Source organism: Protopterus annectens, chromosome 3.part0, assembly GCF_019279795.1.
Source record: "Protopterus annectens isolate FY-2018-M chromosome 3.part0, PAN1.0, whole genome shotgun sequence".
Classification (NCBI taxonomy): domain Eukaryota; kingdom Metazoa; phylum Chordata; order Ceratodontiformes; family Protopteridae; genus Protopterus; species Protopterus annectens.
Window position 1 is genome coordinate 432,313,565 of NC_056731.1, and position 18,468 is coordinate 432,332,032.

The 18,468-nt window shown below is 36.5% G+C and overlaps 1 protein-coding gene across 2 annotated transcripts in view; it reads left to right on the top strand.

Annotated features, from left to right (window-relative positions):
• SEMA5A (semaphorin 5A) overlaps nt 1-18,468 on the top strand; it is a 2,688,572-nt gene that overhangs the window by 2,659,550 nt on the left and 10,554 nt on the right. For both annotated transcript variants that reach the window (XM_044064865.1, XM_044064863.1), the window contains one exon: nt 1,636-1,847. In XM_044064865.1, coding sequence (XP_043920800.1) covers nt 1,636-1,847 — 212 coding nt within the window. The remainder of the gene's footprint in view (nt 1-1,635; nt 1,848-18,468) is intronic.

Sequence of the window (18,468 nt, forward strand, 5' to 3'; positions counted from 1 at the left end):
CAGGTAACTTTGATCACTGTTGAAAAGAGAAAGTGTTTCGGGAACTGAAGCAGTTGCTTTAGTGGCAAGGAGTTTGGGCGATAATCCAGCTGTTGCCATACTTGACAAGTGTGGTCTGTATTGCACATGTCTGATGTATTTGTTGGCATACTGTGTAGATGGGACCCTTTACTAACAGCTGTGCTGTGTAAGCTTCTCGAAAAGTTGTCACGCATGAAGTGCACAAGTACAGAGCCTGTAATATCAAGTTAATGTTAACTGCTGTCCAGTACCTTTTATGTGTATGTAATGCCTCTGTGATAGAGCTTGTACATTTCTCTACATAGTACTTCTAGTGATATTCAGTTATAAAGTAGATCATGAAGTTGATTATGAAGAACACTAGGTCTTGTGTAAGAGTAGATCCAGAACAGCAAATCATGTGGTTGCATTTTATGTATGTAATGCCTCTGTGATAGAGCTTGTACATTTCTCTACATAGTACTTCTAGTGATATTCAGTTATAAAGTAGATCATGAAGTTGATTATGAAGAACACTAGGTCTTGTGTAAGAGTAGATCCAGAACAGCAAATCATGTGGTTGCATAAGCATGCAGAGCTGTCTGTTGCATATCAGTTTATTTCCCCACCCACATGATCCAGCTTAATTTTATTTGGCTAAAAAGGTCCTTAATTAGACAGACTGACATCTAGATGACTAGTTTCAAAGGCAGGCAGGAAGTCAGACAGGCAGCTAAAATGTTTAGATGAAGCAGAGTTATGGCATGACAGATGGGAATACGTGCAGACATCGAAAAAGTGTTGGTCCGAATAACAAGTGACATGGTTACACAAGCATACCGAGTTGTCTGGTGATCAGTAACCACATCAGCTTTTATACCCTATCTATGTGTCCTGCATTAATTTTATTTAGATAGAAAGGTAAGACCATTCATTTATAAAAAATAAGTACATAAAAAAATAAAAAAAACATGCACATAAGTGCCATGTCTTCAGTCAAATCCAGTGTGCATTGACTGCTGCCAAAAAAGCACTCCAATCTCTGTACCTGTCAAAATAATGCAATAATGTCAAATTACCCTGGCAGTATAACATTGTGACAAGATACAGAGAAAAGCTAACAAAGTCCAGTGTTCCCCGTTATTGCCAGTTGTGTATTGTCTGTTACCCGATATGCATGCTCCTATGTTTGGTACATATGTATGGAGTATGCTGTATTCCCCAGTGATCACATTTACCCATGGATAAAGTCTATAGCTAAAACAAAGCTTATTTGGATTGTTGCACCATATCATCGAACAAGGAACAATAAATGGAAAACAAACATAAGTTTAAGTTGAAATTGTGTCTTTACATATATTCGAGAAATCCTTATGAAGTTAAGACAATTAAGTGTTGAATACAGAAAAATCGAGAACTGGAGTACATTTATTGAAATACAAACACTTAATGTTTATTATCTAATACGTATAATTGCAGTTCTAGTTACATTTAACATAGCTTTATTTATGTTCAGAAATGATGTTTTGTAGTGATAGTGATGCCTTCTTAATGAAAAGTTAATAAACATAACATATTAATAGAAGTAGTAATGTGTCCATTGTTTGTAGTAATACTTTATTGCTTCTGTTTCAGAATTTAACCTGTTCCACATGATTGCAGTGGGTCTCAGTAGCTCTATTTTGGGGTGTCTCCTTACTTTGTTGGTCTACACATACTGTCAGCGGTACCAACAGCAATCCCATGATGCCACAGTTATTCACCCTATCTCACCAGCACCTCTCAATACCAGCATCACAAATCACATCAACAAGCTGGACAAGTATGATTCAGTTGAAGCAATCAAAGTAAGAGACTGTTCTATTGTTTAATGTTTTCATTTCTGTACTCTGCTGTTTAGTTAAAAAGTAATGTCTAGGCATGATTATCAACACTTTTCTCATGGCCATTCTTCCTGTGACTGTACCTGTATGTCTAGGTGAGGTTTATGATGTACTTTTCTCAAATGGCATGATGTTAGACATAAAACAGTAGTAAGTCAATTGCTGCAGCTGTCTGTCTGTTTGCCTAGTGACCACCTCTGAATCACCTCCTCCCAATCTGATACTGACAGATGGGAAGGGGATCAGAAATCGACAGAGAAAGAGGCAGGGCAGACCATCAGGCAAGGTACTACTTCTTTAGTTGGGGCTCTTAGAAAGGGGATTTGGAACCTATAGGAGGGGAGAGAAGCTGGTCACCTGCACCTTCATATTGCAAATCACGACAAGGACTTTATATCCTAAACCCTATTTCCCCCTGCAACCCAATATGCTGATATCACACACATGTTAGTAGGCTGTATGTGGAAAAACATGAGTGTGTGTTTGCCCCAGTGCAGTTCAATCACACCTCCTCAGTCCTGCACTGATAGCCTGGCAATCTGTCTGAGTCCTGGCTTTCAGAAGCGCTCAACAAGGGATCAACCTCCGGGACAGATATCGCCATTCTCCCCTGCTTGCAATGTCAAGCTTCCAAATTATTAGTTGACCTAGGGTCATCTGGGACATATTCAGGACTTCGTCCTTGTATGCCACAGGCACAGACTATAGTAAGTCACTTGACTGGTGTATTTATTTTGTTTGTCAATTAATTATTCAGGAAGGACATGCTGACATTCTGAAAAATGATCAAAGTTCTAAGTACTGATTGGAATGTTAAACCTGAGTAATGTTTATATGTAAGAAAAGATCAAAGAAAAGTATCAGACTGTGCCATGGAATTTTTAATGAAACAATAAAAGTTTATAAAAATGGAAAAAAACGCTAATCTATTGTATCATTTTTAAGCCAGGATAGTGCCTAAAGGAATAAAATGTGTGCATGCAGATCATGGCACTTTTCACTGAGTATACTGTGCGGGAATACCTACACAACACATCACAGAACTGCTAATAGGACTCATTATGACATGAGAGTGTTTGTTTTGTCCATTTAACAAATCCTAGCAAGTTTAAAATGCTGTCATACATTGCTTTCTTCAGTTACACTGTAATGTGCACGCAAAGATAGACTTGATGAAACAGGTTGAAAAACAAAACAATTATACAACGGCAGTGCTATGTGTGATAAGCCCAATATGTCATGTACAAAGTTATTCTGGAAGTTTTTTCTGCAACTTCGTGATTTACACTAACTAGTCTATTGTTCTCCTTTTTCAACCTCCGCTCCTTCCCCTTTTCTGCTAACAAGATTGTTCCTGAGATGGAAAACGTAAGCGGGTAAATGGTTCTAGGCTCTTACCTTTTCTTTTTAGACATTATATATTACAACACTGTCCTGTTCTACACAAAGTTATCCATGTTCTATACACAAGTTAAAAGGTCTGTAGATCTGCATGGAAATGATGTCTGCTTATCTTGAACATAAAAATGTCCAAATGCCTTACATGATTTAACAACTTTAATAAAAAGTCCACTTTAAAAGAAAATAATAGCAGTACAAATAGTAGTGTGCCTAGATTAGCAGCTAGGAACCTTCTAGAAGAGTTGGCAGAAAGACCAAAGCTTAAAACCAGCTTTAAATGGATAGTAGTTAAATGTTTCACAGTAGTGTTTATTCCTAACATACATACATACATCAGCTAAGCACAGCCATTTAATAGTCAGAATACTGCCACCTGCATACCTTTTGTATGTTCAGAAACATAAACCATAGAGATCTCCATCTTTATCAACAATCAGACATTAGTTTACCAATTAAAATTTTTTGTGCTATTTTTGTAATGAAGAAGGTCTCAAAAGACTACCCTTCCTTTAGTTGAAATAGAGCACATTGCTTGAGCCATTTTTTTGTGCCTTCTAGTCACTCAGAAAGATTAGTCTTAAGTGTACATGTAGTTGTAGTCTACGCTTTGTGGTAACCTTTATGAATCCCCCTCATTACTTAAGGCTGCAAGAAAATCAGTAAGAAAACTAAAATTAGGAGGAAGAAGATGCAAGTTATACTTGTGTTGCCTGTTCCCTCAGAATGGTGTACACTTAGTTAATGAATCGCAGGGTTTGTCTTTCCCAGGAAAAAAAAGCTTTCATTGCTAACTAACCTAGTCTTCCACATAAATAAGGGGATGTCTTTTATGATTAAGTGGGGTGGTGACAGCTTAAAACTTTGCAGAATATCTGTGTTCTTTCACAATACAAGCTGGTGGGGTTCTGCACACTTGTTGGTTACCACTTCACTGCAGGTGCAGAATTATAAGTCATAGTTTCTATTGGTGTATCAGATAATCTAGTGAGTGTGTAGCTACCTCATTTGTGCTGAGTGACCAAGTGCTCTATTTGTTTTGAGAGCCATGTTTCTTAACAGATGAATGGCGACCAGTGATCACAGTAAGTTAAATGGGTTCCAATAATTCTCTTGTTATTTGGAAATTAGATTTGGTACATAGGCTTAATCTCCAGCTGTAGGACTTGTCACCATTTTATCTTTTTCAAAGATAACTTACTGAGCTCATAGTTTTCTCTGAATTTTTGCTTTCATTTCTCCAAAAGCAAGGTAAATATGTATGTCATCTTTCTTGACTTAAAACATTTTTTACAGTAGATACACCTGTTGCCATTGTAATAGTAAATCTGCACGTGAGCAAGAACCTTGTCTTTTTTTTTCATTCTTTCAAAGTCTGTACATGTGTTTTCTGCTAGGCCATTAGATCAAGCATGAAATGATACAGTAGATACATCACAGATGCCATTTGTTCTAATACAGTTTTCTAATTGCATACTAGTGAAAAAGATTTGTTAGCAGATACTGTCATGTCTAGAATACAAAGTATTCTAATATTCATACCTCTCAACTGTCCCTGATTTTCCAAAATGTCATTGACTTTGCCTCATTTTTACCCTGTTCCTCATAAAAGTATTAAATTTTTGATAAATTACGGATAATTAAAATCAGTCAATAATGCCATACTTTAGAGTTTCATATTTCTCATTCTTCAGAAAATGCATGTTCATGCAAAAGCTGGTGTTCTTTTAACTTTTTAAGCGAACTAGAGTAAGATTTAAAAATTGTCCATGATTTTGGGCCTTTGTTCCCCATTATTTTTGCCTTTGTCCAGTCTTGAGCAAAGATGTTGAAAGGTATGCTAATATTTTATGTCAGTGTTCTTTATTTGCATGTGAAGCAACAGAATTTATGGTCATTCACTTTGAATAAGAAACTTTCAAAACAAGAAAATGTTTCCAAGGAATGGACCAGCATGGTTAACATGGTTAATGTGATTTTCAGGCCATTCCCATGGGTATAAAGGTACACTCAGAAATCGGCTGCATTTGTTTGGGCTTTATTGCATATCTAAAGGTTATTTGGTCTGTATCACTTTATCAAAGATTCACTATCGCAAACAGCTGTCCATCATACCAAATACAGAGAACATTCACTTTAGTGAATGCTCATTTCAATGAATGATTCACACAGGGAAAGAAACAAATTGTCCAGCATTCTGACTGTCATACACAGCACAGTATTTCAAACCCATCCAGGTTGGGGGCTGTGCCCCCACTCCCCCCACCTATATATACCAACTCTGAGATCGTACTACAGTGTGGAAAAGGACACATTTCTGATGAAGGCCAACTCATTCCTTCCTTGGGTAAGTCATTCATTAAAGTGAACATTTGCTGTATTTGGTTCAATGAACAGTGGTTTGCAGCAGTGAACCTTCAATAAAGTGATACAGATTTAAGGTTATCAGATGCGAAAATGTTAGCATGTGGACTTACCTCTGACCTTTATGAAGTGTCAGAATACAGCCTGTTGACAAAGTGTGTATGTAGATTATTTCAGAACAAAATGTTTAGACCCAACAGCCTGATCATTGTTATTTGTAATAAAATCACAGAAAGAGTAACAAGTCATAAAGGAGCTGGGTTTATTCAGTATAACATAAGGAACTACTTTAGTCTTCTGTTTTACACACGCACACACGCTCACACACTCACACACACACACACACACACACACATTTTATATATATGCACAATATAATTATAATAAAGAGCCAATCATAATCCACTGTATTGTTTTTCATTATGATCTGGCATTCTTTGAGAAAACATACTTGTTATGTAGCAAATTTCAGAATCACAGGAAAGGAATAACTCTCTGTCAGTTGAATAATAAGTATTTCAGTAGCATGCAGCACAGTTTTTAGACTTTTTGAAATTGTAATTCCTGTTCTTTTACCCATATCCATCTAATTTCTTTGCTTAGAAAATGATGAGACAGCTTAACAGGGTTGTCATATTTGTAAAATCTATTATAACAGATATAAGTTCACTTCAGTAATAATTGTAGGAGATGGAGTGTCCATAATAGATTTTACTTTAGGTGCTGCGGTAGCGTTGTCGGCTCACAGTAAGACGTTGTCCTGTTCGATTCTCAGAGCGTCTTCTGTGTGGCGACATGCTTGAATTGGCATTCCTTCATTGAAGGTTGTGCGTCAGGCCCGGCAAGTCGGCACGTAAAAATCTACTGCCAATCATTAGCGGACCAAAGTTCCGCTGTGGCGACCCCTAACCGGGAAAAGCCGAAAGACACAACAACAACTCTGGAGGACATAATTCACATATGTCTACTGCATGTCCTAAGAAATGCACTTTCTCATAAAAACATATTTGTTTTTTTAAGTGACAATTGTTCATCCGTAAGTCTTCGGAATGTTTTGTCTAAGTTCAGGCTCCCTGGTGCAGTCCTAGCAACTAAGATATTTTGCAAATAAATAGTAATATGTGGAACACCTACCGATAAAACTTATATGGTTCTGTAAAAGTATAGCAAGTACAGATGAAACTCCAACAGGTAAATGTTTATTTGTAAACATTCCTTTATGAGTACCTCTGGTTAAACATTTCTTCAACTAATTTCAGAAAACTGTCAGAAAGTGCGTCTCATAATTAAAAATGTAGCCCTTGCTACTAATGTAGACATGTATTCCACTTGAGATCCATGTTCCCAATACAGAAAAAGGTTATCTGAACTTGTGATTTCCACAGACTTTAAAAGTTCCATCAAGTTTCAGTGAAGGTTCCCCCAAGAGCAGTCCAGTCTAATATTTTGTAGGAGTAATTATTTCATCATTTAGGATTACTTTTTTTTTTACCTTAGCATGGGGAACTGTTATAGGAGTGAATAAACATCTAAGCTTGGCATGTGCTGAAACATGAACACCAGTTATTCCTTTAAAATAGGCATTTCTTCTAAAAATACAACTTCATATTTAAAGATTTTTTTACGTAATGGACTACTTTCAAAACATATTAATTTTGGTAATTTATGCTACTCTAACATCAGCAGCTCCATCTTTAATGTGTCCTCCTGTAGAAGTCCAAGATAACTTGGCTGAAAGCTGCTTCTTATTTTTCTCAGGTTATGTTTTCTAACAATGTTTACATCTCAAGTTCACTATCCACATAAAATTTCACAGGCTTGTTTTCTATCTTCGTTTGTACCAAACATTTTGGAACAGTATGAAAATATCAACATGTAAAGAAAATGTTTTCTGTGCATGTTGCACATTGTCCCATATCATGCTCACTTTCCCTGTATTTTGTTTATTAAAAACTGATTGCAAATTTGAAATTTCAAGTCGTAGAAAATAAACTTGCCAATGTTTAAACTCAGTGAAACTAACATTCAGATGTTTTTGTATAGGAGCTTGTCCCCATGCACATCCATATGAGGATCTTGGCCCCTCCACAAGTGTCTCTTACTGTGGAGAAAACAGAAATGCACAAATGTTTGAATTACTGCTAATGAATGTCATAGCAGTGATTCTCTGTGAAGAGCATTGACTAGGCAATTCACAAACAGTAATAAAAATCAGCAAAAGTAAACTTATTCATATTTCACACAACCACATATATGGAAACCAAGAAATAACTGCTAAACATTCATTTCTTTCACTCTCTTTCAGCTTCCTTATCACCCTGGAGGCCAGTGTGGTCAATTGCTCCTCTTTTGTGACAATCTCTGGAGAAGTAAAAAGCTGTTGTGACTTTTTTCTACTCTTTAGGGAGGAAGTTACTTCTGTGTCTCGCTCAACTCTTCCTAGGTGTATAATAGCTTCCTTGCAAGCTGTATGTCCCCTGTATGACCCAGAAAATCCATAACGTGTGTTTGAACTTATCGGAAATGCTCACCATACAACAGAATACCATATTCATGGCTGACTTTAATTACCCCACTGTTAACTGGAAATCACTTAGGACACCTAATATATAGGCACAGAGATTCCTGGATTTTATAAATAAACTGCTTGGACCAACTTATCAATACACCAACCAGGGGTGCAAACTTACTGGATCTGGTCTTCACTAATATGGGAGAGTGCTACACACCCCCTAATGTAATGTCTTCTCTGGTAAGATCAGACCACAAAATTTTGAAGTAAAAATGAAACCTGGAATCCTAGCTAACTTTGAAATATTCACAAACTACTCTAACACTAACTTTTTACCATTATGTGATAACATGGAAAATTTTAAAACCCCCATAAACCCTGAGAACCCTGCTGTCTTTGTGGAAGTGTTCAGAGATCCCTGTACAAGCATGTTAATAGCTGCAGCCACAGGGAAGAAGTTCAGAACTAAGTCAAAAAATGAGCCACCCTGGTGGAATCACAACATGAATAAGCTGTATAACAGAAGGAAGAAAATCATGGCAAAAAGTAGGAGCCTTAGCACCCAGCAGGATAAAAGCACTCCCTTCAAACTAAACAAACAACTCAGAGGACAAATAAAATCTACCAAAACCAAATTTGAGATAAGTTTGCCCTTTCAGACCAAGGAATTCTTTAGCTATGCCCACATCCTCAAAAACAATATATAATTGTGTGCAAAGCTCATTGTTAAAAGCCAGACTATATAATAAACCTACTGGCAGAGAAATTCAGTTCCAACTTTACCCCTATCTGCCCCTTAACTTTCCCTTAGGAAATACCATCAAATATAACTATAATTCCCCCTACTATCCCTAGCGAACAGGTCTTTAATGCTCTCTCTGCGGCCAGGAACACTGCAACAATGGGCTCAGACAATATCCCAGGATGTCTTCTATATAGCATGAAACATGACTTTTCAGGCAGTCTGGAACTGCTATGTAACTGTAGCTTCACTGATTCTGAAACAAAATAGCCAGCAGAAATGGTGGAGTACAGAATAAATTTTTAATACAATAAAAACTTAGGTAGAGGGTAATACGCCCAACTACCTATCCATCCAAACCGGTTTCGGCTACAATAGCCTTCTTCAGTGGAAGTAATGAAACACATAGTAACCGTTTAAATACATAGATTTATATATGATGACATCAAGGCAGTACATTGGTCAAGTAAAGTTGGTCATTGAGACCAGGTAGAAATAAAGTCCCTAATTTGATGATCCATTTGCGTTCCTTGAAATTCAGTAAATTATGCCAACCTGACTTGTCTCTACATTTACCTACAATACAATCAATGACAATAAAATGGAAAGAAACAGAATTATGTTTACCAACATGTTTAAACAAGACATTATTAATGCGTTTGTTCCTGATATCGCTAAAATGCTCCCCAATCCTAATGCGAAAAGGCCGAGAGGTCTGACCAACATAGAATGAGGAACATGTACAGGAGGCTAAGTAAATGACCCACTCTGTACTACAATTGGCCCGAAAGTTGATATTAAAGATTTCAGATGTATTGCAACTGCTAAATTCTCTCGTATGTTGAACTTTACTACAATAAGAGCAGTGGCCACATGGTATACAATGAAGAAACAAAAATGGCCAGTAAGGTTTAGCAGTCGGTTATGCAGCCCAAAACAAGATAGTGAATGATCAGACTTTTATTATAAATAAAAAACAGACCGGTTTCGGCAAAATGATGCCTTCTTCAGTGTTGAGCAATCAATCAAATTAAACACAATAAAAAATACAAATTTATACAGAGTGCTAACCAATAAGCACATGAATGTGCTGTTGAAACTCATGAATAATATATGATGTATTATGAACTGGCTAACATTATACCTGAGACCATGGCTAATATTTGTGTTACACCTGAAACAGATAGTTCCAAAGACATGACAAAAACAAAATCATAATAGACTATGGAACCATAAAGGCTATAATTATATATAATAAAATATGTGCATCCAAAGTCATGATTATATTAAATATAAAAATATATGTAAATGAAAGAAAAGAAACTGTAAGGGGACCATTTCAAAAACAGATGTAGTGAATAGCTCTAGCTAATTCTTGTAATATATATATATTATTTTATATATACAAGATTTGATGTATATATATATATATATATATATATATATATATATATATATAAATGTGCATTAAATGATTCAGAAAATATTATGCCTGTTATAGTTGGTAAATAAAATGGGAGTCTATACATCCTTCTCCATTGACTGAATGTTAAAGATGATCATTGAGACCAGGTGGAAAAAGTGTGCCCAAAGTGATTATCCAGTACTTTTCTTTGTGGTTGAGGATACCATGCCACCCTTGTGGGTTGCTGCGATCACCCACTATTCGGTCAATAATCATAAACATGATCTGTGCTTGTTGATGTTTTGAAGCATGCCAATATAAGGCATTAGTCTCCCTTTTGTTTTTAATGTCACTTCGATGTTCATTTATTCGTGACCTGAGTGGCCTAGAAGTCTGACCAACATAGAATGCCCCACAGTGACATGATGCCAGGTAAACAACCCAATCACTGCTACAGTTCCCAAAGATTTTGCAGTCGAAGACCTTACTAGTATTGCGAATCGAAAAGTTCTGAGACTTGGTAATCTGTTTACAAGACCCACAGTGGCCACATGGATGTGTACCCAATAGTTCATGTCCCATTATTGTGAGCTGTTTATGAATTGCTCCGCCACTACCAATATGTTTGTAATGAGATAGATGGGACCCCAATGTTTTGCCTTTTCTATATGAGAATTGACATTCCTCTCCCAGAAAAGATCTGAGTTGTTCATTGGCTAATAGGATATTCCAATGTCTGTTTATGATATCCCTAATCACGTAATAGTTCCTACCATATGTTGTGATAAATCTAATGGTGGGTGATCTGGAATCACCAGAAGAAGTCTTATAATCTAGCAGTCTGTTCCTATTCATCTGAGAGGATTGTGTCCATGTTGTGTTGATATCTGCAAAGTTATACCCCCTACTGGCAAATCTGCGACATAAGTCAAGACTAGCAATGTCATAATCTGATTTGGTAGAGCTAAGGTGTTTCATGCGCATAAATTGTGAAACCGGGATGTTTCTGATGGTATGACGTGGGTGCATGCTTGATGCATGTAATAGAGTATTATATTGGGGGTATTTGCGAAACACTCTGGTAGCCACAGTATGGTCATGATTTCTTGAAATAGTTACATCCAAAAAATTGATAGTTTGCATATCAAAGGAAATAGAAAATTCAATTCCCCAGATGTTGCCATTGAGATATTCAATATTTGCATGCTACAAAGAACAAATGGTGCAAAAGGCAAAAATAAACCTCCACAAAAATGTTAATGAATCAGACAGTTCTGCTAACAGCAAAAAAATGAAGCTAATATATATCTATAAATTCCATCCAAAGTCACCCTATTGGACAGAAAAAGTGTCTTTTCAAACAGCACGAAAATTATTGCCCAATATTCCAGTTACTGGGACATGCAATTACATATATGGTAGGTTATGTATAATGGTGGATATTAAATCAAATCATAGACAAAGCCAAAAACGTATAACAGAAGCTAATAATACTAATGTACAAAGATACAATAACCAGCCCTTGTGATCTTCCCTAAATGACACAGAAAATTCACAATACTGCGTATCAAACCACTCAGAAAGCCGCTGAATGTAGATGAAAAAATGATCAAAATTGTCAACCCTTACTTAAAAAATATCCACCAAAACCAAAGATAGATAGTATTAATACACATATATTAATGATACAATTGCAAGCCCCTGTGGTTATAAAGGTCCAATCCTCTAAATGAAATAACCACACTGCTGCGTATCATTATAATAAGATTAAGGCCATATTAATCGGCCCAATAAAGATGGTTTGGAACATCCAGTCAATATCATAACCACCTATATATTCCAAAAACGATCACAAAAAAACATATATCATGGACTCAATTGTCGTGTTGATGCAGAAACCCTCATAAAAATATATATAATAATCCAATTATAAAGTCTACATAAATTGCTGTAAGCAGAAGTGTCAATATTCAAAAACCTTAACTGGAAGAAAAAATGTAATTCTAATAATACATATTACCGCCAGGTTGACCCCATAAAACCATATCACAGCATAGATACCACCCAGAGACTAAATATTCAAATATGGAAAAGTTAAAGGAGACTCGACCCCCAAGGGAAAGACGTACCAAATCAAAATCACTAGAGTACAATAAAAAGTATCATATTAGGTGTTGGAAAACCAGAAATACCTATAATTCAATCACAGATAAATAGGTATACTGAAATTATGTACTCACACAATCCCCCTAAAGTCACCAATGTGTTATCATAATACATGTACCTTAAGTTATAAACCAAAATTAAAGTGAATGGTAATTATCAATTGAATTGTTCAACAAACCATGTTATACAGACAAGATGGGAGCCCACTTTAGGCCACACATGTATAAACTGTACTGAGCAAAAAATGCCGAAAAAAAACGGCTGTTCCCTTTACAGCAGTAATACAATACCGTCCATATAAACAGTACACTAAAAATAAATCCCTTTAGTACATTAATAGTCTATATATTATACAAAAATCAAAAAATGGTATTAACCCCATCTATGAATGAGCTACTACCATGATATATAGTAACGCAAAACAAAATTTAACTTTGCCACAAATATGAGCATGAGTCCCACCAAAGGAGAGAACCGTAACTGTAAGCTTCGTAAACTCGGCCAAAGCCTACTGTGTAACCATAAAAGAAAAAAATAAATAATGAAGCAAATAAACATCATACGATTCCCCAACCCCTCTTAATAGAAGCAATAATCGCAATATGTCCAAAAATTCACATCAAAAATCTAAAACTAGTGAAACAATATTCCTAGCTTTAGAATTGACCATTTAGGTCGTAGTCCCATAGATGAAGAAATGAGTCGATCAAAAATGAAAACACAAAGTCACCTGTAGTATAAATCCTTAAGTAATAAAACACATAGATCTGCCTTCCTTTACACGATCCAGCTTCTTTCAAAAACTGAAGGTATCGATGGTAGTCCCCCAACTAAATAATGTAGAAATCATTGAGAAGAGTACAAAAAAGCCCATACGACAGTTCAGTCAGTACGACAATTTAGTCCCAGACTTGCTTGGGGATCCATAAACAACAGAAGGCACAAAACCCAAACTCCAAGAAATGCATATAAAAAATGATGTATGTTAAGCAATACATTCGCGATACATCCGCCAAACAGAAGAATCAAATCAAATGTCAAAAAAACTCCTGACCGACTGCCCAGATGTAGAAAAATGAAAAATGTCCCACTCAAGAGGAGGGAAACCACCAGATGCCAACAGCACCAAAAGGAGAGAGAAACCAGGAAACAACGTGGTGCATGTATGGCAACTGCTCGGCTAAAAATCAACAATTCTGAAACAAAATAGCTAGCAGAAATGGTGGAGTACAAAATAACTTTTTAATACAATAAAAACTTAGGTAGAGGGTAATACGCCCAACTACCTATCCATCCAAACCGGTTTCGGCTACAATAGCCTTCTTCAGTGGAAGTAATGAAACACATAGTAACCGTTTAAATACATAGATTTATATATGATGACATCAAGGCAGTACATTGGTCAATTAAAGTTGGTCATTGAGACCAGGTGGAAATAAAGCCCCTAATTTGATGATCCATTTGCGTTCCTTGAAATTCAGTAAATTATGCCAACCTGATTTGTCTCTACATTTACCTACAGTACAATCAATGACAATAAAATGGAAAGAAGCAGAATTATGTTTACCAACATGTTTAAACAAGGCATTGATGTAGCTTCATGCCTGATGCATGGAGAACAGCAGCAGTAATCCCTCTGCAAAAAGGTTAGCAATCTACTGACCCTGGAAACTACAGACTCAGAAGTCTCACTAGTCTCATATGCAAAGCCATGGAAAGAACTATCATGGAAATGATCAATAATGACATATGAAACCTTTAGACACTGGACCAAACACAATTTAGTTTCATCAAGGGCAGGTCATGCCTACTTAACCTGGTGGACTTCTTTGAGAAGGTCACCAAAGCAATGAATGAGGGCAAAACTGTTCACACTGCCAGCATTGACCTGGCCAAGACATTTGACACAATACCCCACTCGGGCATTGTTGACGAATTCAAAAGAGGTTAGGTATAAACCCTTATGTCACCCTGTGGATTGCCAGATGGCTCACAGACAGGACCTAGGAAGTTAGAACTGGGAGCACCTCTACAAAGAGGCCAGTCACAAATGGAATCCCTCAGGGATCAGTGCTGGGACTACTGTTTTTGGCATTTACTTCTCTGAAATCAAGGCCAATGTCAATGGCCTCTGGCTGACTAAATTTGCAGATGATTGCAAATTAAGAGCTGTCATTGAATCCCTGCCTCAAGGCCCTATCCCTGTATTCTGTCTCCTACAGGCTGTTGAGGGGAGATCTATGCCAGGCACACATTATTTCCTCTAAAATATCTTCTTAAAGAATGATGCTCCACAGCAGTTATACTGTATTTGACAGTACCCATCTGAATTATTGTTAAACTCATGGACCTCCCATTAACTTACTAGTATGAGAGAAAGCTTAAAGATAGCAAAGCCATTTGGAATAAATTGCCTGCTACCATTCACAACATCACTGCCTTTACTGAATTCAGCATACAACTGGCAAACAACCTTTTAGAATTTTGCAAACATAATTACCTTAGACATAATGCTTAGTTAATAATATACCTGCACAATTTCTAATCCATGTTACAGTACTGTTTCCAAATGGCAATGTATTAACTATAAATAATGTACAAATTACATTGTTGGAAAATTTCAGTGAGTTCCTTGTAACTAACAGGATAAGTGTAATAATAGTATATTAGTACTTTTGCCAGATATGAATTAATCTGTAAAATGAGTTACATATAAAAAATTGGTGTTTAGGATTTTTGGCCCAGGTCATAGCTGAAAAAGGACCCATGGACCAGCCTACCTTCCAGTTATGAAACCGATAAATTTATAAACTTCTTTATAGCTGACTGTGGTTTTATTTATTTATCTTGTGTAATTTGAATTTATTTTATTCATTTGTTAACCAGGTAAAACCACTAGGTACAAATAGTTCTTTACAGGAACAACCTAAGAGCATTGTCTGGTTAAGTGACTTGTTCAAAGTTGCACAGTAGGCAAATAGACCCTGGACTACAGGATGGGATGCATCAGCAGCTTTTTATTCAATTATTTTTCTCTGCTAAACTATTTATTTGTTTTGCTATATTTTATTTTTTTTCTGTGTGTTTACTTAAATGTGTCTCTTACCTGAATATTTCTGATTTACTCACAAGTTTATTTACTTGGAAAAATATAAACTTCAACCACTGTCATGCTAGAGTTTCTTTCGGTTTCTCTTTTGAAGTACCTTGGAAAAATTCTGCTGTCCTATCAGTGACTGCATTTATAAAAAAAAATGAAAATAGCTTTGGGTGAGAGAGGGCTCTATTGACTTAATTCAGAAACAAAAATGACAGAACAGATGAAACTGCCATCTAATGCATATCACACACACACACACACACACACACACACATAGAAAAAAAAACAGAAAAAGCCATTTGCTTAAGTACTGTTAGAATCATGAAGTGAAAGGATAGTATTAGCTCTTATATGGGAATTGAACCAAGATCTCCTGCATAAAATGATATCACCGCCACTGGATCAGAGCCTCCACACAAATAGGTACTGGGTTTTCTTGAGATCTTTATCTTTTCAGTTGGTAGCCCCCCCCCCCCACATGGTAATTAACATCAGTTTACACACACACACACACACACACACACACACACACACACACACACACACACACACACACACACACACACACACACACACACACACACACACACATGCACTCTTACACTAACAAATACAGAGAAAACACTGTGGTTAAGTACTGTTAGACTCAGAAAGCAAATAATAATATTAGCTCAATACTTTCAGTTTGAAATTGTGGCTTTTTGCAAGCTGCCACCAACTTTATGTAGTAAGTTAACAGAATAATGAAAGATCTTGCAGTTCTTCTGGATGTTGACGTTAGACACTACCATCTGCAGAGCATATGGAGTTGTCCAGAAAGCCATGCCATTGAAGTAATTGTCCCTGCATATAGCTTTTATCATACCATTTACAGATTACTCTGTCATATGGTATAACCTGCAGGGATGCCATCTGATGTGATTGAAGAATTGAATGACTTCAAAGCTTGTCCTTTAGTTAAGATTAAGCAACCCTCTCTTCTCTTCACTTTGTATCATATCATATTCTTAGAGGAGACCTATTCATGCTATACAGAGCACTAAAAATACAGCAACAAAAATCACTTGCAGATCATTAAAGCCAATAACTGTGCTGTGAAGCACTATTCTCTTGCGCCATAGCCAAATTATGGAACTCAGTCCCACCCACAATTATCTCCATACCATCATGCACCCACTTCAAAACTTTACTAAAAGCACACCTAAAAACATGCTGGCTATGCCCTTGTAACTCCCACTCTAATATCACCCACCCCATCCAACCACTACCTTTCTTTCCACCCCACTAACTACCTTGATTATAACAAGCTCAGATGCTCATAAGCCTAGTACTTATTATACAGCAGGAACTTCTCATTGTAACATTTGTTAATGTCTGTTATGTACTTCACAGATAAAGATTCTAGTTGTCTACTGATGTACTTTGTTCTTCATCTGTAAATATGTTGTAAGTAATTGCTATGTTAAATTGTTAATTGCTATGTAATCCAATGTAACTACTGTCTGTTTATTTTACTGTGGAGCTTTTCTCCCCTGGCCTCTGCTGAAAATGGACCTACGTCCAGTCGGACACTCCCGGTCAACAAATTTAAATAAATAAATAAATAAATAAATAAAATAAAAGGACATTATTTTTGAAATGTTGTGCTTAAAGTAATCCCTGATGACCTTTACAAAAGAGGACACTGATCCCCCAAAAATGTTAATATGAACAATATTATTAAACATGACACCATCATATCTCAAACACCCCCCAAATCTGTGAAATAAACTCATCTAAAGTTCAGTCCAGCAATGTAAGTAACACAGAATCTGCTAAAATGATGAACTGTACAGAATTTTTATATGTTTAGTACCTTTTATTGCCTTGCAAATGATATCAAAACTGCAAAACATTGTACACCATTGTCCACTGACATTTTATCATTGCCTTATGTAGCTACTGCCAGGTACTGAAGGTAGCCAAGTAACATTCACTTGGTTGTGATTTTCTGCAGACATTAATAATTGATTGTAACCTAACAATTTAAAAACAAAGATAAAACTGCAATGTTCATTGCAGAATTATGCATTACATAGGAAAATGTACTACCTTATAATTAATGCAGTCCTCTAGTTTCACAACTTTTGCCTGCAATGACAAAAGATGTTTTTGCCTTCTAATTAATAATGACGTCTGGAATTCAGACTTTGAACAGTGCATTGTTTGACTGCGTTTTGTGATGCCACTCACAGAGAATACCGTGGTGCAAAGAGGTGTCCTTGAAACCCAAACTTAGCCCTCCTTCTCCTCAAATTCCTAAGACATGGGGAATCCCTTCAAAAGTTGTGACATCCAGTACAAAGACCTCCATTGTAAATACACATGAAGGTGTATGTTGAGTAACTTAAATGGCTTCTGTGGAGGGCCTATACAATCAGCATCCCCTATAAAAAATTATTTTACAATGTGGGAACGGGAATTTTCTCACTAATTGCCCCATAATATTTACGACATAAAGTTAGAAAGCACTCTACCGTGTTCATTTGTTGTTTTTCAAGATACATTTTTGTAGTGGGATATGAACTGTTGTTTAAAAGTTATGTTTGTAAATGTTAGTCATTCATTCTCCAGTATTTACGTTTCCACTTTTCCCTTTTCATGGTTGAGGGAGAGCTGAAGCCTATCCCAGCAGCCAGCAGGACATAGTTCTGGAAGGGATGCCAGTCTTTTTAATGCAAGTACCCACTCTCATGCAGTCACACCAGCTGGGAGCCAAACTAGAAAACCAGGAGCTGTGTGGCCAAAATGCTAACTGTTGCACCACTATCACTAATATAGTGCTTTTGGTGCCCACAAGAATCCCGCTACATACTGACCATGCTGACCCATGAAGTGCATTTACTGTTTGAATGTCTG